Here is a 24,808-nt window from a genome sequence, read left to right as displayed (position 1 = left end):
CCCAACATATTTAAGAGAATGATTTTTCCTCCAACTTTGAGCAACACTCTCAAAGTAATCTCTGTTTGTTACATAGAAACACCAAGGTCAGTATCTCTAATGCCTTGGCTTTTGTTTCTGTGAGGTCATTCAAAGGGAATGTTTAACATGGAGCTTTGTGGAGAGGTTGTCTAAATGTTTTAGATGAAGGTCTAAGAGTTTAAAATCTGTACATTTCAATGCACATGGTGGAAATGGAACTGGCTGTTTCTCTCTAGTAGTAGCTCTGGATGTGGCATGGATTTGCATCTCACTCTTCCTGGTGTGCTGTCCCTGGCGTTAGGGATGCCCTGCGTTGGTCCCTTCACTTATATTGAGGAGCTGGGTCTCTCAGTCACCCAGCAGCCAGCAAACAACCTGGTGTGTCTGCCTGGATGACAAGGACTGAAGATCCAGAGAGAATGAAATCCCTAGCATTGCTGAGGCTGGTGAGAACCTGGACATCTGAAGGGAGATGGGGAACCACACAGAACTGGTAAGGACACCATTAGGAGCCAAGAAGGAATAAGAAGGGGAGGGTGAAGGTCTCGGATACACACAATATCTGGCCAGAAGGAAGCTTCTTGATGAGGCTGAATGATGCTGGGCGCTCAGAGGAGGTAATGCAGTGAGTGGGGTGTGGACCAGGACTACTCAAGTTGTAGCTGATGCTTGATACATAAAGGTTAATGGACCGTCCAGGAGGACAGCTCCAGCAGAGTGTCTGGGCACAGTGGAGTATGTCTGAGTGATTCTTATCTCCAAGTGATTTGTATATATAAGATTCTGTTTATGTGAAATGTATTTTGGAGGATATTGATCAAGGAGTCTATATTTCCAAACAGAGGACTGACAGCAGGTTAGAAATACGAATTGAAAAGCCAAGAGAAAGATCAAATGCTAGAATCTACTAAGCTAAGCCAGGACTCTATAATGATCTAAGCATTTCTGACAGTCAGATAGAAAACCATCATTCTGAGGCTGGTGGGCAGAGTTTAGTTATGAGACAGGAGACTCTACTAATTATTATTCAAGGCCTTTCCCTAGTGATTCTATAAAATATGAAAAAATCATCTAAATCATTTAATATAAAAAATGAAATGTGTCCTTTCATAACAATAAGCTCTTCTTGATTCCACTCTCATTCCAATTTTGTTTAAAAAGCATAGTCAGATCCCATCTGGAAAGTATGATATCAGAAAGCAGGCAATGCATACGCCCATGGTTCAGAACTGCCTTTGCCAATTATGGTGATAAGTGAAGTGAATATTGCATGAACATCTTGCCATCATGAAAAGCAAAGGATTCCAGAAAATATAAACCCACTGTTTACCAGAAAAAATAAACAAGAATGTGAGAGGAGAGATATAGACTTAGGGATCAAGGTTTCAAAACTGTTCAGTGCAAGACCTAGAAATCCATGTGGGCTTTGTAACATGGGAAAAAGATAGTAACTGCAATCCACATACGTTTATTACTGCTTTCCACACTGTAGTCTCTGAGAAATTATTTATAGGAATGAATGAACACATGAAGGCTTCAACCATCACAGAAATGGACTATGACCCAAATGTCATATTTTCCTAATGGTTTCAAGAAAGAACCACCTGGAATGTGACCCACCTGATTTGGCACAGCTATTTGGATTCAAAGAGTTGGAGCAGGACTATTAGAAATCACATCAGCTAACTTTTATTGACCTCTTATATGAGTGGGACCATGAGATCAAAGATACTAGCTTCTCCAATTTAATCTCTACAGCAACCCCGTGGCTCAGGTACTATTAGGATTCCTCTTAATGAATAAGGAAACTGAGGATTAAAGAGGTGACATGACTTGCCCAGGGTCACAGAGCCAGGAAACAGCAGAGTTAGCCTCTAAATACAGCAGGTATGTTTCCAGAATGACCATTTTCTTCCTTAAGTCAGTCTGAAGAGAAGACCTGGTTAAGACAGCAGGCTGTTCGTTCACCTCTGCTTATCCATGTTGACAACAGAGAACTGGGACTTCAAAGAAACGCTTCCTAAGACTATTTGAGAGATCTCTGACTCGTTAGTCTCCCAGGAAGAGGATGGTTATACAATGTGTTTCTCATTTTAATACAACCGTCTTAGCACTCCGGGAAGAAAGACGCTATGAAAAGTGAGCATACCACTATGTACAATCTCACGTGAAGATAAAGAGCCACATTTCCCTTCAGTTAGAGCCACAGTCTGGTTTTCTCGTGGCCAGTTTTCAAGGTTGATTCACCCCTTGCATTCGGCCTGAGGTCATATGCTGAGTTTTCCTCTCTATTCACTGCTGAATGGCCCTTTGCATGGTCAGGAATGGAAGGTTACAGGTTGTAAATTTTGCCCTGCCGATTCACCAAGGACTAAACTCTCAAATATTTGAGCTAGAGGTCATCTCAGAGATTATTCAGTCCATGTATTTGTTTTTACAAATTCAACACAATGGAAGAGGAGACACGCCGTGCTCATAGTCACACAGGAAAGAAGCAATAGATGGATGTAGGAGCTCCTGGCCCAGCACAGAACATGACTTGGTGCCAACTGCACTGGGGATCTGTGAATAGATTCTGGTGTTTTGCGTGTTGCTTGGGACCCACAGCTGACCAGACATCCCAATTCTTTCTACTCCAACTCGGTCATGCCCACATAGCGCTAGCAGCATGGTCTGGGGCTACCCAGGGCAGGAGTAGATTCTGCACCTCTGGCTTTAAAGGATTACCAACACAAATATGAAAAAGCACAGGTCTCACTACCTCTTGTTCTAAGATACCAGTTAAGAACAAATTCAAGAGGTGGCTGTGCACGAATCGGGATACCTCAGCTCACTGCTGAGGAATGGCACTTGTCTTCACCTTGCCCTAAATTTCAGCCTTCGAGACACAGGTTTTGGAGTCAGACAGACCTAGGGAGGAGTGCAATCTGCTGTTTTATCATGGTGCCATCTGGGGCAAGTTACCCAACCTGTCTCAGCTCAGATGTGTTCTCTGTAAAATGGGGAAAATAAAAGGAAGATAACACCACCATATATATACAACAAGGGTGCCTTACAACCAGATATGACAAAGTATACAGAGCCTTTGGTGTTTTGCTGGACAGTGTAAAAATCGACACACATTCAGAGTATTTGGTGGACTCTTTAAAAACATCTTCTAACACGTAGTTTAAAAGGTGAATATTTTTTAAAATATATGTTGACTTATGGAGTCTAAAGTTAACATTCTAATACAGGCACTGCTGGGTGAACAAGTCTGGAAAAATCTTTCTCTTGTGAATGGGGGAAGTACTTTCCTTTCTAAAGGTCACACAGAGATCCCCAGGGCAGACATAAATTTGGACGATTCCTTCGCTTCTGCAGTGCCTTTTTTACTCTCATAGACTATTACTCAGTAATACAGGCTCTTCTAACACAGAAGACAGAAAAACAAGTAAGAGAAAGAAAGGCATCACGACTGAAAGCCACATCTCTGCTCCATCATTTCCTGTTCACATTTACTATCTCAAGAACGCCTTTTGTCTTTTTGTGTGTGTGTGTCATGTTGTTTCTTTCAATGTCCTGAAGCACAGAATCCACATTAGTGATAACCATATTCAGTCACTCCCCGACTCGGTCCCCAGTGGTGGGAATGCTAAGACTCTTTTGTCAAAAAGCATATCTTCTCATTGGTGATGTGAACATGTTTAGGGAAATTTTTATAGGGCTTCTCACAATACAAGAATGGCTCTGAACAGGGGCGTCAGGGAACCAAAATGACGGAGGAGGAAGGAGAAAAAGCTTGGCCAGGAAACAAGGGCTGTGACTTCAGGGCGTAAAGCCAGTGTTGACAGGCCTGCCTGATGGCCGTTCATGTCCAGGACCACCATGGCACTTATTACCATGAAAAGGAGCTGCGGAAGCATGAGATTGGCAGGGAGCACCACAGAAGAAAGCAGATGCACAAGTTACAGTCATTGCCGCCGGATGGGGCACTGGGCCATCCTTCCTCCCCCGTGACCCCTCCCGAACCCCAGCCTGTGCAATGCTACAAAGGTCTAAGACTACGGAAGAAAGGGAACCAAGATTCACATGTCAGCTCTTGAGCACACTTGAAGGCGCCTGTCAATACTATATCCAAGTAGGTGGCCCCACAATCACCTCGCAAGGGACACGGCAGGGCCAGGAAAAGAAGCGGAGGCAGTGAGAGATGTTCATGACCCCCACCTTCCATCACTTCCAAAAAGTGGATGCTCTCCAGTTGCATCCTACAGCCTCATAATATAACAACTTCGTATCAGAGGATAGAAAAACATTTTCACATGAAATACAGCAGCATATGAAGTTAGCTACGGAACTTGTGAGGCTTCCCTGGTGGCTCAGAGGATAAAGCGTCTGCCTGCAATGCAGGAGACCTGGGTTCGATCCCTGGGCTGGGAAGATGCCCTGGAGAAGGAAATGGCAACCCACTCCAGTATTCTTGCCTGGAGAATCCCATGGACAGAGCCTGGCGGGCTACAGTGCACGGGGTCACAAAGAGTTGGACACGACTGAGTGACTTCACACACACACACATGGAACTTGTGAAACCCAAACTGGGTATCTTCTTATTCTGCAGGAATATAAACATTACAGTTTTTCTCCCCATCAAGACAGAAACAAAAACCAAGAAAATCTGCAAAAGCCATACATGGTGACTTCTAGCGTGGCCACATCTAATAGTGCCTCCAGGGATTTGAGGTATATTATGTTATCAGGCTCTGTTACCCCTAGTTCCCCATTCCCAAGCACAGTGCTGATTTTTGTAATGCTTCTTTCCCTTGCAAGGTTAGATGTGATGATTTTTTTGTAATCTGACTTCAGCAAAATCATGACATTGTCACTTTCCAGGAAACGGGTGAAGATGGTACCGGGACCCATCCTCTAACCACAGAAGTATTTGTGAAGGCAGACTGGAAGATGGGGAGGGTAGTGGGTGACGTTTTTGTTCTAGGATCCTTTATTCTCAGCTGTTCCAAAGGTATGTGCAGAAGAGCCTGAGTGATAGAAATGTTATGTGTGGTGGGAACACGGACCCAAGTTTCTTGATACTCTGAAGGTGGGTTGTAACTAAAGGCCCAGGCTGAAGGGTTCAAGGCTATCTGGAGATGTCATTCTGCTAGATGATAGCACCTGAGAAGACCCACTCATTAATACTACTGTCCCAGGCAGCCAGGGAGAGTCATGGGAACTTAAGGTACCTTTGGGAATGCCTCCATAGAAAAGCAATCCAGATAGGCTATATGTGGATTTTCAGACACCCAACCAATGTTTGGCCTTGAGCTTCTTCCCCCTCCCAAAGAGCTAGCCTAAGTATATTCAGCCATTTAAAAAACACTAGGTTGCAGTTCATTTAATTGCCTCTTCCAGTCTTGCTTTCTCTGCCTGTCTGGTCCTTCCTCCATCAGCTTCATGTGAAAGGAACATCTTTATCTGCTAGTATGTCAAGTATCTTACATCGAAAAAGTTACAGCTGGAGAGGTAGGTAGTTCATGTATTGAATTTGCTTTGGGTGGATATTAATGCCACCCCAGAACTGAAATGTGCATACCTCTGAGTTTGTAATTAGAGAAATATATCTCAGTGAGAGGGAAAAGGTCATCTTAACCATTACTGAATGAGATGCTCACCCTTCAACTTTGCAATGTTCTTCTGGGAGTTTCAGATAAAACCAAATTACTATCAATAGGCACTAGTCAAGTCCTTTGTGGCTTTCCTTGTCTCTCCCTCCTGCTTACCTTGAAAAGACTCAATACCACTATGAAAGGTTGAGATGAGAAGAAATAAAACCTAGCTAAAATGTAAGTGGCTCACAACATGGAAGAGTGGGCATAGAAGCGGCTAAAATTTTGTTTGATGGTTTTCTGTGAATTTAAATTATTCCTGCACTACTCTGAGATTTATTCAAATGGAAATCCCAGAGTTGAGGCAGAAGCACGTGTAAGAACTTGGTTTTGGAATCAATCAGATCTAGTTTGACTACTATCTCTCTGTCTCTTCATTTGTGATCTTATGTGAGATGCTTAACCAGGTATGAAATGATGGTGAGTAAGCAGCTTAAATCTAACATGTCCGAAAGTTGTTCTGATCTTCGGATTAGCTTCTCCATTTCAATCAATGGGAACTATTCATCCACTTAGTCAGTGCACAAAATTTGGCTGGAGTCATTCCAACTCCTTTCTTTCTCTCGTTTCCCACATCTAAACTTGGACCAAATTCTTCAGCATTACCTTTAAAATGTCAGAATCCTACCACTTCTCATGACTTCTACTGAACACTCTCATTGGAGTTACTTCAATGGCTTTTTAATGTTCTCCCTGCTTCTATCTTTGTTCCTCCTGTAGCTTCCCCTAAATTCAAAAGCCAGGCTCATTCTTTTAAACAAATCCACATTTCTACTCAACTCTCCCTTTCCCCAATAGCTTCCTACTTCAGCAAATGTAAGCAAAAATTCCTCTAGTGGTCTTGTTCTCTCCCTCTACCATGAAGAACGTTCATGTTCCCCTCCATCAATTTCATCTCTAATTTCACATCCTACCACCCTTTATTTCAGCCGCATTTGCCTTGCAATTGTCAAGATATACCTGGCATACTCTAGGTCTTCACCTGAAATACCATTCTGCTGTAACATTCTTCTCCTGAGGATCCACAAAGCTAACTTTTCTGTTTTCCCAGATCTCTGTTCAGTTGTTACCTTTTACAGGATAATTGTCTGACCTTAAAAATTACAGTTCCCATCTTCCCATCTCCTCTTACATGCTATTGTCTCTCTTCTTTAATTTATTTTTATCCATGGCACCGTTCATGTTCCTTCACAATATATATTTCACCTCTTTTGTTTGTGACTTATGCATTATTCCCCCTCCCCACTAGAATGTAAACTTGATGAGCTCAAGGATTTCTGTCTGTTCTGTTCACTGTTATCTCCCTAGTGCTCAGAGCAGTGCCTAGTTTATAGAAAACACCTGAATACTTAGGGAACATACAAATGCATGCATGAATGAATAGTATCTAATAGAGGCTAGAATCACTTATCTCACAAGAATTTTTATGGGTGAAGCAAACACTCGACACAATGCTTAGTTCACTGGTAAGGCTCAAATAAATAACAATTGCTTGCTCCTATCTTCTGTGTCTATTCACTCCAAAACTGGCTAAGCACACTTGTGGTTTAATATTTAATGCATAGTTACAGGACTAAATACTGCACAGGGGACATCTAAGAGGAAGGTTATCTGAGAACGTGATGTAAGATAACAGATAGCAAGTAGCAGAATCCTGGGTTCTGCACGGGCAAGACTAACACTGAAAGCTTGGCTCATAGCCACTAAGACTGCCATATACTATTAGGGTCACAGAATGCTTTTTTCCTCCCCAAAGGTGTCACTTTAGATCAACACTTTTGCCAGGTGGAAAAAAATGTAGATATATAGACTGAAAGTAGACTAAAAAGAAAGGTAATGGGTGAGAATGGGTTCTATATGGGCCAGGTATTGTCTATCTCCATTCTGGCTAGAAACATCATTAAGCAAAAATGACCAACCACCCCAAAACAACAAACAAAAAGGCAAATAAAATATACCCCCAAAACAAACAACAAACCCAAAAACCAACGAACCAATCAAACAAAAATCCTAAAGACTTACACTGTTCCAAAATAATGCGTCTAGGTTTGAGTCTGATTTTTCTAGTTCCCTTTCATTTAGAAAAATGCTCTCAAAGTAGAGGGTATTCAGGATTACAAAACCAACATCAAGCTTGAGATTTTAACTGAAGATTGAACCTGATAGAATTAAATCATTGCCACTCTTCTGTATAGTCTCTACAGGCTAGCCATCAGAAGCCTCCCTACTAAGTGAAGTAGTTAATACCCAAATAATCGTATTAGGCCTCATCCAGAAGGATCTACTTTTCTTAGTTCAGCAGATATCTCCCTACAGATGTATTAATTCACACTGTTCTAGCATGCTGTAAATGTCCAGAGGAAATACAACTTTTTTTCAGAGCTCTGGTCTGAAAGTGTTCGATGACTAAACTCAATTGCTGAGTTCTTTTGAAAACCGTTCAAAAGTAACTGAAGTGTTAAAAGGATCTATTCAAAAATTCAGACCCCAAAGACTCAGCTTCAATGGCTTTTAAAAAGTAGAAGAAAGCTAAACAGATTTCCACTAGGTTAAGAGCCTATTTTTGCAGGTGTCACAAATCAAAATGAGTATTTATAGAAGTTCTGAAAGCCCTTCCAGAGAAAGAGAGGGAAAGCATTAAACCTGGGAGTCAGTTGGGTCTAGATCCAAGAATTACTGATTGTATGATGCTGGTACATTTTACTTAGCCTGCCTGGAGCTCAGTTTTCATACCTGCCTAATGGATACAATACGGACCATTCTGCAAGGATTCTATGAGGATTAGCAATAACTCTTACAAAGCACCAGGCCCAAAGCTTTGCTCAAAGAAGTTGCTCAGTAAATGTGGGCCTCTTGTTATTCTTTCTCCACTGATGGTAAAATCCATCTGGCCTACTGCAGATGGGCACTTTTACATGCCACATCAAGGTACATAAGACCACTGGTCATCAGTTGGTGATTAGGAGGTAGAGAAACCCATTTATTCAGAGGACTGAGGTTTTAATTGGGTAAAAGGCAAAACTCTATTTCTAATTTCAAAGAGCTTTTGGCATAGTTAGCCCATTGGTAATTTAAAGCTCCAATTATTTCTGGAAAGTGACACCCATTTGTCCTATGGAGAACCAAGGTCTCTTCTACACTGAGCTCCAATGTGTGTCTTTCTTTTTATAAAAATTTCTGCTCTTTCATCCAATAAAGGTTAAATATTGTGGGAAGAATCCAATATTTCATTAAAGTTTGGGTCCTACCATAAAACTTCTGAGGCTGATGACAGTGTCTTGGGTTCATTTTGTTTGCCTTTCCTCTACTGATGGATTTCTTGTCTGGTCTCAAAGACCTGGAGTCACTACTAGTAGTTTATTGCCATCATTAGTGACCTTTTTGAAGAAGAAGAATTGAGATTGATTTTCTTTCTAGGGCCAGGAGATGGATCATCTAAAATGTTCTCTGTCCCACAGATCTTGGAGTTCCGTTTGCCATTTTGATCATAAATACGTGTGTCTGTGTGGCATGGGGGTCTGAAGCTGGTAAATACATAGAACTACCATCTGTTAAAGCAGAAAAGATTTGAAAGGTGGAAAAGGAGAGGTATGAAGGGGTACAACTTTAGAAACTTTTTCCCCCATAAGTTCACGTACTGAAAAGCCAGGTTAACCGTACACATCTGAAAAAGCTGATCATGGTTTCTTCTGATAGGTTAAAAAAACAACTGGTGGGAAAACAACTGTGAAAATCTAGTGATCTCTGCAACATAATAATTTACTATGCCTACTTAATGCCCATGAGAATATGGAAAGTTCTGCTGTAAGAAACTCACAGAACCATGAGACAAAGATAATATTGCTCCCAGGGGACATATGCCAATGTCTGAAGACACTGTTAACACAACTAAGAGGATATGCTACTGGCATCTAGTGGGTAGAAGCTAGGGATGCGGCCAAACATCCTATGATATCCAGAACAACAAAGAAGTATCTGGTCCCAAACATCATAGTGCCAAGGCTGGGAAACCCTGCTTCGGACCTATATGCAAGTCATGGGACAGTTTCTGCACCACTGTCTCAGTTTCTAGTCAGAAACTAGTCTCCTATTTCCAAGATAAAATGCTCACTAGGATTAAATATGCTTTTATAAGAGAACCTCCTGTCCCAAACTCCTAAATATTCAGTTCTGAAACCAACTCTTAAATAGAGGTGAACCATTACACATATGCAGATTCTACCATGAATGAGGGAAGTGCTGTTTGTTTGAAACATAAAATGCAAAGGAATCTGTATCTATATATCTCTGGATCTACCTCTATCCATCTATCCATCCATCCATCCACCTCTATACTATGAGTGCTATCAGTTTATACAGCCCAAATGTAGGAGCATGTTGGAATGTTGGAGTAACCTTGTTTTCTTAAGCAATTCTCACCCTCACTGATGACTTTCTATCCAAAGTTGGTAGCCCCCACCAAAGCTGCCATGCAGAATGTCTACAGAACACACTGGGCACATCTGTACACATCACAACTTCCCCTCTTGGCTCCAAAAAAGACTGAGTGACACTGCCTGTTGGTTTGCAAATTCATAGTCTCTTGAGACAACTTTGGAACCCTTCTATTTTTAGTTTATTCTTGAAAATCTTTGACCTGGCTAGGTTCCTAGGATCCCATATCCTACTTGATGGAAAATTCGACTCTCAAGAGAAGTATGTTCTGATAGCTAACCAGCGTCATTTCTATGGGGTTTGCAACTGTGACTTCAGTCATGACTTCTGATCATGAGTCCTCCCTATCCTCTGGGAGCCATGCTGTTGGATGCTTGACAACAGCCCTGGCTGTGCTTAACCAGATGCCAATAATACTCCCCAAACCCATATGTAACAACCAATTATGTCTCCAGATATTGTCGAATGTCCACTAGTAGATAAAAATCAACCCTGATTTTTAGAGAACCACGGAATTATCTCATGGTTTTCAGAAAGTCCTTTAGAAAGCTCTCAAAACCGAACTGAGTTTAACTGACTTGGTGGGGGTAGGGAACACAGAGGGCTGTTTTTTTTTGTTTTTGTTTTTGTGCTTTTTGGGGATGAGAGTGGCAAAGGACCCACTGAACATCAGTTTAACAAGGTCAAGATCCTAGGTTGAAAGGGTTTGGAATCCCTGGTCTTAGAAATGTGACATGTACAACGTAAAATCAATTTCTATGCATAGCAGTGAAGATTACAGCTACAGTGAAACAAGCAGGCTCTGCTGGAAAGCATTCTTCCCTGTCCTCGCAGCCGTGACCTGCCACTGCTCAGGGGTTCCCGGACATTTCAGATCTGACTAAGAGACAACCAAGGAGAAGGAAGTCACAATTTCACTAAGAACGGGCAAACTGCAATGGAGGAAGAGGTGAGTTGGCTGGGTGAGGGCTTTTTATGAGGCAGAAGGAAAACAGCACTGATTTTTCAAAAATTTCTTTAGTTTTCAAGGAATCTGGGTTTTGGCTATGAAGCAATAGATAAAAATGGGGAGTCTGTATTTATTCAAGTATTTACTGGAATTTACTAGCAAGCCTGGTAGTGAAAGTCTGGATTTCCCTGGGAAAAGGGGAGCAACAAACCACACCATTCCCAGAGGCCTTTTCATTTTAGCTGCCTGGGTGGGAGGGGTGGACGGAGGAAGGGAAGAGAGGGCAGAGGAAGAAGCTCATGGGAAAAAACCAATGAAAAACTACGAAAGATGCTCTTTATGCTAGGCTCAGACTGGAGCACCCACTTTTATTATGATGTTACAGTGCAAATCTGAGATTAAAAACAGCTTCCTAAAATGTGTCAGACTTTTTAAAGCTCCGAAATAAATCCAGACCTACACTCTCTGCTTCCTTGTGAAGTATAATACACACTCTGAATATATTTATGTTTAAGAACTTTTAAAAAATAACTTACTCTGAAAATTTTCAAACTTAAAGAAAAATGGTAAGAATATCACAAAGAACTCCCTCTCCCCTTATCTAAATTCCCTAACTACCAACATTTCACCACCTTTACTCCCTCCATCCTCCTCCATACATACATATATATATGCCATTATATTTTGTCTTTTCCTGGAAAATCCACATAGTGTCTCATCATCTCCAAAAGTCCAATTTTCCCAAATCAAGGACACTTTCCACATAAATACAACTCCCCAAGTCAGGAAATCACTACTGATACATCACCACCATCTAAACCTATACATTTTTTTTTTATGATTCCCTCCTACATGTTAGCTTTTTATTTCCATAGTTTTGCCCAGTGCAATAATCATTTCAGTTCCCGAGTAACTAGGATTTTCTCATTCATTCATTCATTTCGATATTATTGATAGTCTGCCTACTTTGCATAAGGCACCAAGCTTGAACAGTGGGCCTCTATAGCCCAAAAGAAATTAAGGTTTGGGGCAATTCAATAAATGATTTAAAGAGAATTTCACTTGAAATGTGGTGGCTATGTCTATATTTCTTCCCTTTTCCAGTTAATTTTTTATATCATCTTTTCCCTCATTTCATCTTACACAGCTCCCAAACCATAACCATGTCCTCACATGCACTTTCCACTTGGATGGAGGGATGCATCAGTGATTGGGAGAAGGAGGAATGAAGAACAAAGTGAATGTAAGGACGGAACTCACAGTGGTTGTCTGTCCTACCAGTTTTAAAGAGTAAAACTTGGCATCAACAGAAGAGTTCAACTCCTGTAGCTTAGTTTTAGCTCAAGAGTTTGGAAGATAACTCAATACATTTAATATGTATCATTTCAAGCAGAGAGTTACTAGTGTGAGATCACTTTTTACCTATGACATCCCTTATATGTAGAATCTGAAAAAAAAAAATAATACAAATGAACTTAGTTTACAAAACAGGAACAGATTCACAGACTTCAAGAATGAAGGAGCTTATGGTTGCCAGGGGTGGGAAGGTTGGGAGGGAAGGATAGTTAGGGAGATGGACGTGTACACTTTGCTATATTTAAAATGGATAACCAACAAGGACCTACTGTGTAGTTTATGGAACTCTGCTCAGCGTTATGTTGTAGCCTGGATGAGAGGGGAGTTTGGCAGGAAAACGGATACATATATATTTTTGGCTGAGTCCCTTAACTGTTCAACCTGAAATTATCACAACATTGTCCGTTTACTGGCCACATTCCAATAAAAAATGAGTTAAAAAGGAAAACTAAATTTTTTTTTAAATTACACTATTTTTCATAATTCACTTGTAATAAAATAGCATATCACTTTCTACAATTAACCTAATCACCTCTAATTGGCTTGCCTGAGACCTATCATCCCAATCATCTATATATCTACTGAAAGAAAAAACAGATTATTTACCTCAAGTTATTCTAGAAGGAGATCAACCCTGGGATTTGTTTGGAAGGAATGATGGTAAAGCTGAAGCTCCAGTACTTTGGACACCTCGTGCGAAGAGTTGACTCACTGGAAAAGACTCTGATGCTGGGACAGATTGGGGGCAGGAGGAGAAGGGGACGACCCAGGATGAGATGGCTGGATGGCATCACTGACTCGATGGACGTGAGTCTGAGTGAACTCCGGGAGATGGTGATGGACAGGGAGGCCTGACATGCTGTGATTCATGGGGTCGCAAAGAGTCGGACACAACTGAACGACTGAACTGAACTGAACTTGCTTACTAAAATGTCAGAAACATCCCTTAATGTGTCCTTAATAAATACTGGATGCTTTTTTTTTTTTCCCTCCAAATCTTCTAGAGGGCCCCAGTCTTGCTCTTCACCTGGCTTACATTTAAGAGAAATAATTTTCTCATATTCATCCCTTTAGAGCTCTGAGCAAACTCTGTAAATGGCTCAATAATTCCAGAATGTTTCAAGTAGCTACCCCATGGAAAAATAGAAAATCTTAAATTGTAGATAACCTCTTCCCACAGCTTTTCACCACTTCACCAACTAAAGAGTAAGATAAGGGGATTACATCTTGGTTACTAATAGGTTCAAATCCTCATTCAGCCAGATTGACCTAGTACCAACTAGGTAACTTCTCCGATGGTACTAAGCTCATTAAGTAGAAGAGATTAAATCTGATAATAGGAGTGAATTGCTTTGCATAACTCCTAGTAGAATATGTAAGTGATAAGTTATTGTGATAATAAAAAGTCAAAACCATCACAATAATTACGGGAGGAAATGCATCGTTCAAAACTAAATAAGGGGAAATTAGCTCTTTTGTGGATAACTGAAACAATCCATTCCACTACTTTCTGAAATACATCAGAAAAAGGTGGCTGAAGAGAGTTATTTTTACTTACTTCCCAATTTAGTACAGAGACAACCCAAGTGTGAGGATAATAAATTAAAAACAGCTTTTAAAAATACAGACCACCTGAACATTTATTGTTTATCATTTACTTCAGATGTTGCCCTAAAGGGGAAAAAAAACCCCAACAAACCCACAACTCTATCTGATCACTAGAAAAGAACCAATGTTGCTACATACATTTTAATTTCTGGGGGCATCAATATGGGATATAAACATGAAACAAACTATAATGTTTTCTTAACATTGGGGAAGTGAAGGTAAATGATGGCAATTACAGTGATGGAGGAGACATTTGGTTCAGCTCTTATTCTTCTAAAGTGTCTTTGAAAAAGCTCTATCAATCTAATCTGCTCAACCTCTACCTACAGGGATCACTGAATGTGAAAGCTGCCTTCCTGAAACTTCTCAAAGACAGCATGATCTCTTGGAATTCAAGCTTCTACAAGGTGGCTACCTGGTGTTGTCCGTTTTTGCCTTCTCCTAAAAACACCAATCAAACCTTGCCCTTTTGACCCATAGAACACATAAACATTCTTTCTCCTTAACTGAACTTACTGCCACGATGAACTTGAACTATGAGGTGCACAAGAGGAGAGTTTGTTTTAACAGCTGCTTTTACATGGAGGCCCTGGAGTTACTATTCTGAAGACGGCTGATTCTAAAAGCCTCTCTTTTCACTGTCCTATTTTCTCAATGCTCAGCTGTCAGGGAACAACCACTGAAGTGTTTTCAACCAAAGGTGTAAAACAGAAGAAGGACAAGCGGATGGTACTCACTAGATGCAAAGACATCCTACACAGGGATCCATTACATGCTGACACAGGGTTTTTCTCCCCAATTTATTTGTATAAGTTTACTTACCCCTTGACAAACTGAATATTAACTGCTAATTGCCCAAGGTTGCCCTGTCTAATACAGTAGACACAAGTCACAGGTGCTGTGTATATTTAGAATAATTAAGTTACACATAATTTAAAAATGCGTTATCCCTATTGTACTTGGCCACATAATAAGTGCTTAATATTAGCCACTTGTGGCTAGTAGCTTTCATACTGGAAAGCAATATGGAAGAGAGAATATTTGGAAAGAGAACGTATCCATCATCATAGTTATTGGACTGTTTTGGCCAGTGCATAACTTCATTCTAATAAGAGCAAGGGGATGCAGGCCTCACTAAGAATGGTGACTTTGTAGGTTCAGCCTATACTGATTGTTTTCCATACTACTTCCTGCTCCTTTCTTGGCTGCCAATGAATGCTCTACTTTATACATTTCTGGAAAGGGGTCTTGTAGTGATTAAAATGATCCATGAAAACAATCCCACTTTAGAGCAAACAACAACAGCAAGGAGCGAAGATGGCAGTATGGCAACCCACACATTTCAGATCTTTTTATTGGTACAAAGGGGGGAATGTACCCTCAGCCCCAACTTCCCATGTGGGTGTGGAGGCTCATGGGCCCCTGCAGGGAGAGGCAGAAGGCCAGGCCCTCTAATTATCCTGAGTCTTAGACCCCTGAACTCATGTCTGGGTTCTAATGAAAAGATGAACAGAAACATACTTCCTGACAAAAGGTTTTTAAATGTTCCATGCCATCAGCAAGTGAGCATTTATCACTGAAAATTTACTGGGTGATTGCACATTGAAAAAGAAAGACAAGATCAATAATTTATATTTATTGAACAAAGATCATTAGCAACCATGAAGATACACACGCACACACACACACACACACACACATATCCTAATAGCAACTTTTATTTTTATGGTTGTAGTGAGGCTGTCAGGAAAAAATTGTCAGTTCTTTACATGTTAAACTTTATTTAATACCGAATTTTCTCTCTTCCCAGTAGAATTAATAGCTCTGATTGTGCACTGCTATATCCTCCGCATCCCAGAAGAGACTAGCCCCACAGTAGGCAAATAAAAAGTATTAGCTGAAAAATTAATGACTTCTTTTTTGAAGGAATGACCTGGAGTCTTTTACTCCCTCCTCATAAAATAAATCTTCCTCAACCACGTTTAATAATCAGGATTCCCTCCCAGCCAATTAGACTTGGACTCAGCCTCTACCTCCCACTCCACATTCCAAAGTTTCCATTTGTGTCCATTCCAGGAGGGCAAACTCCCTGACCTGAGTCAGGGGGAGGAGCTACACTCCTCAGGGTCTAATGTCTCTCTACCCTTGCCCCCATTCCCACCTTTGGACTTTTTAAAACTGTAAGAACAGAAATCTGTCAAGCAATCATGAAATATCAGCTGTCAGAAAGCAGGAACAGAATCTCTGACAAGCATACAATCACTGTAAATACTAAAAAAAAAGAAAAGTCCAGTTAAGTTTTATCTCCAATGAAACAGATGCAAGGACAGTGCGTTCTGTGGTTTTTAAGTACATGTGAGATGAGTGGTTTATAGAGTCTTAATCTACTCTGAGTTCAAATAAATTTTATAATTTCATATGTTGTAATGTTTTCATTAAAAAACTATCTTATTTCTATACTCTATATTGATAGAGACAAATAATGTTTATTTCTTTTTAAAAAAGATACTAGCAGAATGTTTAAGATATATCTGCATTAGTAAAAAGATCCTTGTTTTTATAAAAAATGCATTCATATTTAATATGATATTCCTTGTAGCCAAAATCTTTATATCATCATCTGAATTTGGCTATTAATGTTAGATATTTCAAAAATAAAAGTGAGAGATGTTCTGCCATTCCCTAAACACAGTCAGTTATTGGAAGTGTTCAGAGCTGCTGGTTATGGGAATTTACCAATAAGAGTTATAAATTCAGATTTTCTATTGATGGAGTCAAATGGACATCAATATTAGCTAAAAAATGTTAAGTTTAGATGGAGGGTGATTTTCAGCAATATCCTTTTATTGAGTATAAGCAGGAGTTTAAAAAAATTCACTCTGAACATAACCTGTTTCTTTCTACCAAAATAAATAGGATTAATATAGTCAAGCATACTGACACTGGGAGACACTACTTTGGGAAAGATCCCTGGTGTTCTACTTACTGGCTGCAAGTAATAAAAAAATTCTTATCACTAAAGTACTCAATAGATTATCACACATTCAAATGGATTCATAAAAACACCTCTCTCAACATGGTCACATGGGGGCTAAATGTGACACCAATTACCTTAGCCTGATTTGGTACATAATAAATACTGAGTCAACGCTAGTGAGCATCTTCTGATTTGGAGATGTTATCTTATACAGCACCTCCTTAAAAAAAAAAAATCCTCAAATGCATATAAAGTGAAAGTGAAAGTGAAGTCACTCAGTCGTGTCCGACTCTTTGTGACTCCATGGACTGTAGCCCATCAGGCTTCTCCATCCATGGGGTTTTCCAGGCAAGAATACTGGAGTGGGTTGCCATTTCCTTCTCCAGGGGATCTTCCCCACCCAGGGATCAAACCAGGTCTCCTGCATTGAAGGCAGTCACTTAACCCTCTGAGCCACCAGGGAAGTCCTCAAATGCATATAGGGAGTTCCTTATTTTGGTCTTTCCCCTTCAAATACCATAAGAAACTACAGCACAAAATGGAGGCTCAGCAGGGCAATGCGGAATCAGTAGAGATCTGAGGTCATCTTTATGATTTACCACATTTTGAAAAGTACAGGTTCTCTTTAATCTCACAAGTTTATGGTTGTTTTCTTTATTTTTCTTTAATGAGAAATGCTTCTGATACGTATTACAGGTGAACAAATCACAAAATTGACAAATGTTCTAAGTCTTTTACAGTTATCCGAACAAAAAGAATAAGTTATGATCAAATTGGTGTGCATTAGGGTAAGCTTTTCCCTGTACCTGGCTCCTCTGACATGTTCAGAACCATTTCTCCTAATTACCTGTTTTGACTTCTGGCTATGCCTTATCATTATCTATAAATTCAATAAATAGCATACATATTTCATAGTTGAGACTTAATGAATCAGGACAACAATATTAGAAAAGAAAAGAAAAAAAGCAACAAAATGTTAGGCCTCTTATATTTTTGTTTATATCACTAAGCATCATTTCCAAATTCAGAAATATTTTTTAAAGTATCCCTTTAAAATACACATTTTAAACTATCCAATTACATAAAGCTTGCCACATGTTTACTCAGATTTGGGAGAGAGATAGTACAGGTTGGGAGAGATTTACAAAATTAAAAAGTGTCTTTTTAAAACCAAAGGAAACATATACACGCAGTTCTAAGCACACAGCCTATTTGTCTTTACAGTCTGCTGATAAACACTGATTTTTAAACATTGTATATAAAATTAAATAACATGGAAAAAATAAATATGCTTTATTATATAAACACATAGAAATCTGTACTGCTCAAAATATTCAGATAACACGAGGCTTGGTTGCTTAAAATTGTACTCAGAAAGTATGGTTTTTATTTTTCCTAGATAGATGCAGTGAGGTGATAAAACACTGATGTCAGACATTTTCTCGACCTACCTACAGAAGCTGCAAACTTTCATATGAAAATGAGGTAGACAAATTCATAAATTGACCAGGCAGAAACAAAAGCACAGTTCCTTCGTGAGCCCATAAATTCTCATTATTTGGGTTGACAGGCATTATTCCAAAGCACCTAAAGCAAGGCTCAGAGAATACTTGAAAGTTTGTCAGGAAAAAATTCACACAAGCAATTCCTCCTAAGGAGAACCATGGACTCCAAGGCAGTCAGCAAACAGATATACCTGTGGTAAGTGGCTTCAATCAGGTCTGATTCTTTGCAATCCTATGGACTGTAGCCCACCAGGCTCCTCTGTCCATGGGATTTCCCAGGCAAGAATACTGGAGTGGGTTGCCATGCCCTCCTCCAGGGGATCTTCCTGATCCAGGGATTATTGAACCCAGGTCTTTTATGTCTCCTGCATTGAAAGACAGGTTGTTTACCACTAGTGCCAATGGGGCAATGCAAAAAAGGAAAGCTAGATGACCATCTTGGACAGATTAGCAACCTTTTCAACTTTCATTATCTCAAAGTGGCTTACTTTAGAATGCTACAGAGTTTTAACCCACTCCTCACTATAGTTTGACAGCTCTCTTTCCAATTTATCCCTCTAGCCAGCCACAGGATGTGTGCATGCAATAGGCAAATCAGTGTTAAGAACCTTATTTCAAAAACAAAACATTGCCAAGTCAGACTGCAAGGATGCATTCAAAACAGGACAGAAAAGACAAAATCTAGGGAAGAAGTTTTCAACAATCATGATTCTAAATTTCTGGTGATTTGAGCCAGAACTAACAGCCTTAAAATGGGTACTTGAACCCTACATTCACAGAAGCTTCATTTTAGAGTCTGGAAACTGTGCTAACAGCCATTTGGAGTTTCTTTCCTAAATATTGCTCCTTAGTAACAATTGTTAGACTAGGCTATCTTTATTTCGACCTTGGAAAAGACCTACTCACACAGCAGTAGTTGCTTCTCAACACTATCTCCTGTGTAGGGGTACTTGGGAAAAGAAAGCAACTCGGCCAGAGGGGGACTAATGCCTACCCTTGGTCTCTAATAAATCTAGTTTGCTTTCTCTTGAAAGCAACATGTTAGCACCTCCAATATAGTTTTTTTTGTTGTTAATGTCACTGTTAGTTACAATGATGAAGCACCATAGAAGTGGCTTATGGCTATCAACACAGTTCACTGAGGTATGCTTCAATTTAGAATGACTAAGAAATGGTACCAAAGCATCCATAAAAATCAACATACAAGTAAAATACAAATCCTACCATAAGAATCTGAAAGGCTGCCCTTGCATAATTTAAGTCATATATTACAAATGGATCTATTTAAATAAAACGCTTTTGATTTAGTTGATTTTCAAAAATCACCATGAAAAGCCTTGTAAAAGCGGTCTTGCTCCCACGCTGCAGAGGCATTTGAATATATATCTGAATAATGATTACTTTATAAAGGCAAAGGCGAAGTCGCTCAGTCGTGTCCGATTCTTTGCGACCCCATGGACTGTAGCCCACCAGGCTCCTCCATCCATGGAATTTTCTAGGCAAGAGTACTGGAGTGGGGTGCCATTTCCTTCTCCAGGGGATCTTCCCGACCCGGGGATTGAACCCGGTCTCCTGCATTGCAGGCAGACGCTTTACCGTCTGAGCCACCAGGGAATCCCATTTACTTTATAAAGGAAGTGCTAAAATCATATAGGCAGCAAAAGCATTTTCAAAATCCATGTACTTGCTTTGGTGCATTACAGAGCATTTAGGATCTCTCTCTCCTTTTCACTGTGTGTTGCATAAAACTATGTGCAGCCCCAAGAACAAGCACTATAATAAGAAAAACTTAAAATCTTTGGTTAAATGATTTAGAAGATCATGTTTTAAAACTTGAGCATTTAAACTCTTAAAGTATCTATGGGAGAGGGTGGCAATCCAGTGGAAAAGAAATTAAACTGTGTTTAGAAAGTGTTCAAGAAAGAGAATGCCATGGTAACAAATATATATATATATGATATAATATATTGTATATATATTATATACAATATATAATGTATAATAATAATATATTATTATATATTATATATACACACATATTCTGAGGGTTAGGAGATGTTTTCTGGTGAATATTAAAGAAACACAACTTTTTGGAGAGCTACTATATATTTTGATATATACTACAGTGTGGCGTTGGTATTGGCTAAGTGAAAAGGATGAAACTATAATGGGCTCAAGAGGGAAAATTTCATGAAAAATAATATGTGACAGGTGACTTAGGGAAGCTTGAATGTCAGAAGATGTTCTTGACATTCTAAGGTTATTTCTGATCTTCTTCCAAACGTTCATTTAGGGAGAGTGCCAATATTGCAGACAAAATACTCTTGGTGAACAGTACATCTGAACTGCCCTTGAATAAAATCCTTACAGCCCAGATAAACAGTACTACTTGAGATAATGTGCTAATTCTTCTAGATTTTTACTTAACACAGAGTATAGTAGTTATGCAGCTAGTATTCTACTTATAGATACAACCTCCAGCCTTGAAACCTTTGACTCTTAGAAGTGTCAACAGATTAGTAGCCATGTCAGATCAGTTAATCTGCTCTTTAGCTGCTTTCAGGAATGGTTAAGGTTTTTTCTCAGAACCCTATAGAACAAAAAGAGGCTTTTGGATATGAATTCACATAATATTAATTCAGCTTCAGTGCAATTAATGCATTCACAGGAAAATTTACTCTATTTACATGAAACAACCCTAATGGCTCCCTACCTGTGGCACCATTTAGCCACAGTATTGTTTTGACACAGCTGATCCTTCTGTTTGCCAAGATTTGCCCCAGAAGTTTGCATAGTATTTATAGAGCCAAATCTGTCTCACAATGTTGTTTAAAAGCAGATGACAAAGGAAGCCTAGGACCAAAGGAAAAACCGGTCTCAAATGGGCTTTGTGTCTTGATAGAAGAGAGAACATTTTAGATGCCTTGAATGGCATCAGGTCACTGAGTCCACTGTTTGTCTTTGGAATTTTCACTTGATTTTATGGGCACAGCCTTTTTGGTGATTGTGTTGAGAGCTGTACCCGAGTCACACAGGCAAAGTATAGTCACTGAATCAAAAATTGCTTTGGCCTCAATAAGCAGGTATCTTCCCGCCAAAGTCAATACCACCAGCTCAGAAAAGGAAAGAGTATCTGCTTCTGAGTTGTCTGCTTAAATCACTTTGGAGTTTAAAAATGGCATGGAGTTTCTTGAAAAAAAAAAAACAAAAACAAAAACCACACACACACAAACACAAACATATATAGTCTAGTTCTAGGAAAGGATGCTACTTTTTGGCATTGGCAAAGGGCCTGTATGAGGTACATATATCCTGTAAAGTCACTTTGGCAATATCATTAAAAAAAATGAATTTTGTTGCATGTCAATATGAAGAAAAGAAGAGACTGTGTATGGTACAGTTCCAGGGATGCCCTTGTGAGGAGGACAATCTGTCTCAAAGGAGTGACCCAGAGCACCTTGGAATTGGAGTGTTAGTTTTAGTTAGCAAACATGAATAGTTAGGGCCGTACCGAACTCCAAGGGCCAGCACTCCAGGCAGCATCTTGAGGACAAGCGTGTGTGTTACATTGCTCTCGATCTGGAGGCTTGTCAAGAATTTCACAGCTCAGATCCGGAAATCGTTCCCCGCTGGGCCTCTGACAGACCACCAACCTTGTTCTCAAGCCTCCACCACACAGCTTAGTACACTGGAAGAAGAGAAGGGAAGGCTGCAGTTATTCTGTCTGAACAGCCAGTGGCAAATTTTCTTTCCCTGTGACAAAAATGTTTTAGCCAAGACAAATTATGGCACCAGGCAAGATCAGCCTATAGGAGAATGAAGCTGAATTACCAAAAGTAATATATACAGCAGAATGGAGTCCTGTCCTTTCATGATGTGCGTGTGTGTGTGTGTCAGTTGCTCAGTTGTGTCTGACTCTTTGTGATCCTATGGACTGTATGTAGCCTGTCAGGCTCTTCAGTCCATGCGATTTCCCAGGCAAGAATACTGGAGTGGGCATCCACTCCCTTCTCCAGGGATCTTCCCGACCCAGGGTTTGAACCTGGGTCTCCCATACTGTGGGCAGATTCTTTACCATCTGAGCCACCAGGGAAGCCCCCTTGCATGGTAGCTATTGTTTATTAAGCATTTGCTCTTCATCTGTACTAAATGCTAATATTATCTCATCAACAGGAGAGTATAATTATATGGGGCAACTGAGCTTAAGGGAGCATAACTTGATTAAGGTCAATTCAGCAGCAGGTGTCCAGGATAAGATTACAGCCTTTTCTTTCAGGTATTCAAAACCCAAAATCAAAGAAACACATAAAAATCTAAAAACCACTTAGTACTAAATCAAGGATATAATGACCGAGCTGGTGACAACCTCTAGGAAGTTGTCACCAACCTCTTGGCTATTCTGTGACTCCAGTCTCCGTAGACCTTTCTGACGTCCAAATATTTTATGCTATCTCTGAATCTGAGGATAATGATGGCATTCCCCTAGGATGAGTCAACAGTGTGGTGGGAACGCTGGATATGGTTCTGACTGTTGGCTGGACCCACGCTTCTGAGGCAGGAACAAGTTGTATTTCTTGGACAGTACCACAGAGCTCACATCCAGGAACACTGACTGTTCCCCTGCTGTGTCAAGGCCAGATCTCCCATGGAATTTGGAATGATCTGGTCCGTGCTGACAGCCAGCATCCCAGCAAATGCGTGTACTCTCCTGGCTTCAATCCAATTACAGAAGCTTACGCACAGGCCCCATGGGATAGAGCTTTATGAGGAGTTTCAGGAAACCCATGATATATGTGTCTCCAAACCTGACTTCCCTTTCCGGTCTTTCAGCAAAGCCCTCCAGAATGACATACTATCAACAAAAGTTAACAAAACTCTGTTATGAGTGCCTATGACTGCTTTACGTGAATGAAAGCATGAAACGTGGACACGGGACTTCGATTAGCCAGGGGTGTAGACTAACATGCCCTTCCATCTCATGTGTCTCTGTTCCCCTCTTGGTGGGCGTAGGGGGCCTCCATGATGTTAATCCTTGTGTTTTATTTTATAAATTTTATAGTCAAGACAGAACAACTCAACAAACTCTAAGTACGTGCTCTCCCTGTGGATTCCAGAGTAGAAATATATATTCTTTTTTAACTAAATACAAAACAAAAAACATCTAAGTCCTACACATGATAGTGGCTTAAAACTCATTCAATAATACAGTCATACTAATGATAATTATTATTACTAGTAATAATACTGATTATCATTATTATAATAGCAGCTATGATTGAAGGCTATGGGCTAGGTTTTGACGTGCACTATCTCATATAATGGCATGAATATTATGAAGTGGGTGCCATTATTTATTCTTATGTACAGATGAGAATACAGATATTTGGCAAAGTTATATTATTTGTCAAAGCCACAAAGCTTGTAAGAGCCAGGGCTGGGACGGGGGCCCAGTTTTGTCTGCTCCAAATATTCTACGGCCTTTCATCAATCATAGCTGACAATCCTTTTTTTTATTATTATTAATTTTTATTGGCATGTAGCTGCCTTACAATTAGTAGTATAAAAGCAGTAGCTTTCGTGTTAGTTTCTGTTGTACAATGGGATGAATCAGTTACACATTTACATATATCCCCTCTTTTTCGATTTCCTTCCTGTGTAGGTCATCACGGAACACTGCGTAGAGCTCCCTGCGCTCTACAGCAGGTCCTCATTAGCTACCTTCTTTCTACACAGTAGTGTATACACATCAATCCCAATCTCCCAATTCTTCCTCCCCACTCCCCTTGGTATCCATTCATTTGTTCTCTACCCCTGCGTCTCTATTTTCATAGCAAGCAATTCTTAAAAGGTTAAGAGCTGAAGAATTTCATTATTCGAGCCTATACAGCTAATTACTCACTTCTATGATTACAATGCATCACCCCTGATAAGAATAACAGCTCCTAATCCCTGATGAACAATAGCTGGTTCATTACGAATTTGAAATATTGGGAGACACAATGCCATGAGAACAATGGTGCACCACAAACACCTCCAAATTATGAAGATGGCAAAACTTCTATTGATTCATTTAACACACACTTCCAGTCACTTTAAAAGCACCCATGTTTTAATCAGCAGAGGTTAACATTTTAAACTAGCATTATCTGTATTCTTTCCTAACATCTCTCCTATGTAGTCAAGCCATCTCTATATGGTAATAAATGCACTTTTAAAATAGTCCAGAATTAAGATAGATCTCCTAGTTAATCTGAAATCAAGACGCTTTAACTAGAGCCAGTTCTTCTTCCTTCAAATAAACTATGAACAACAGCAC

The 24,808-nt window shown here is 39.9% G+C and overlaps 1 protein-coding gene across 3 annotated transcripts in view; it reads right to left on the bottom strand.

Annotated features, from left to right (window-relative positions):
- ADAMTS9 (ADAM metallopeptidase with thrombospondin type 1 motif 9) overlaps positions 1-24,808 on the bottom strand; it is a 162,397-nt gene that overhangs the window by 46,581 nt on the left and 91,008 nt on the right. For all 3 annotated transcript variants that reach the window (XM_005695759.3, XM_005695760.3, XM_013973544.2), the window contains one exon: positions 22,004-22,180. In XM_005695759.3, coding sequence (XP_005695816.1) covers positions 22,004-22,180 — 177 coding nt within the window. The remainder of the gene's footprint in view (positions 1-22,003; positions 22,181-24,808) is intronic.

The sequence above is a fragment of the Capra hircus genome, chromosome 22 (assembly GCF_001704415.2).
Source record: "Capra hircus breed San Clemente chromosome 22, ASM170441v1, whole genome shotgun sequence".
In the NCBI taxonomy this organism is placed as follows: Eukaryota; Metazoa; Chordata; class Mammalia; order Artiodactyla; family Bovidae; genus Capra; species Capra hircus.
Note: the sequence above shows the minus strand (reverse complement) of the source record. Positions and strands in the feature narration are given on the sequence as shown.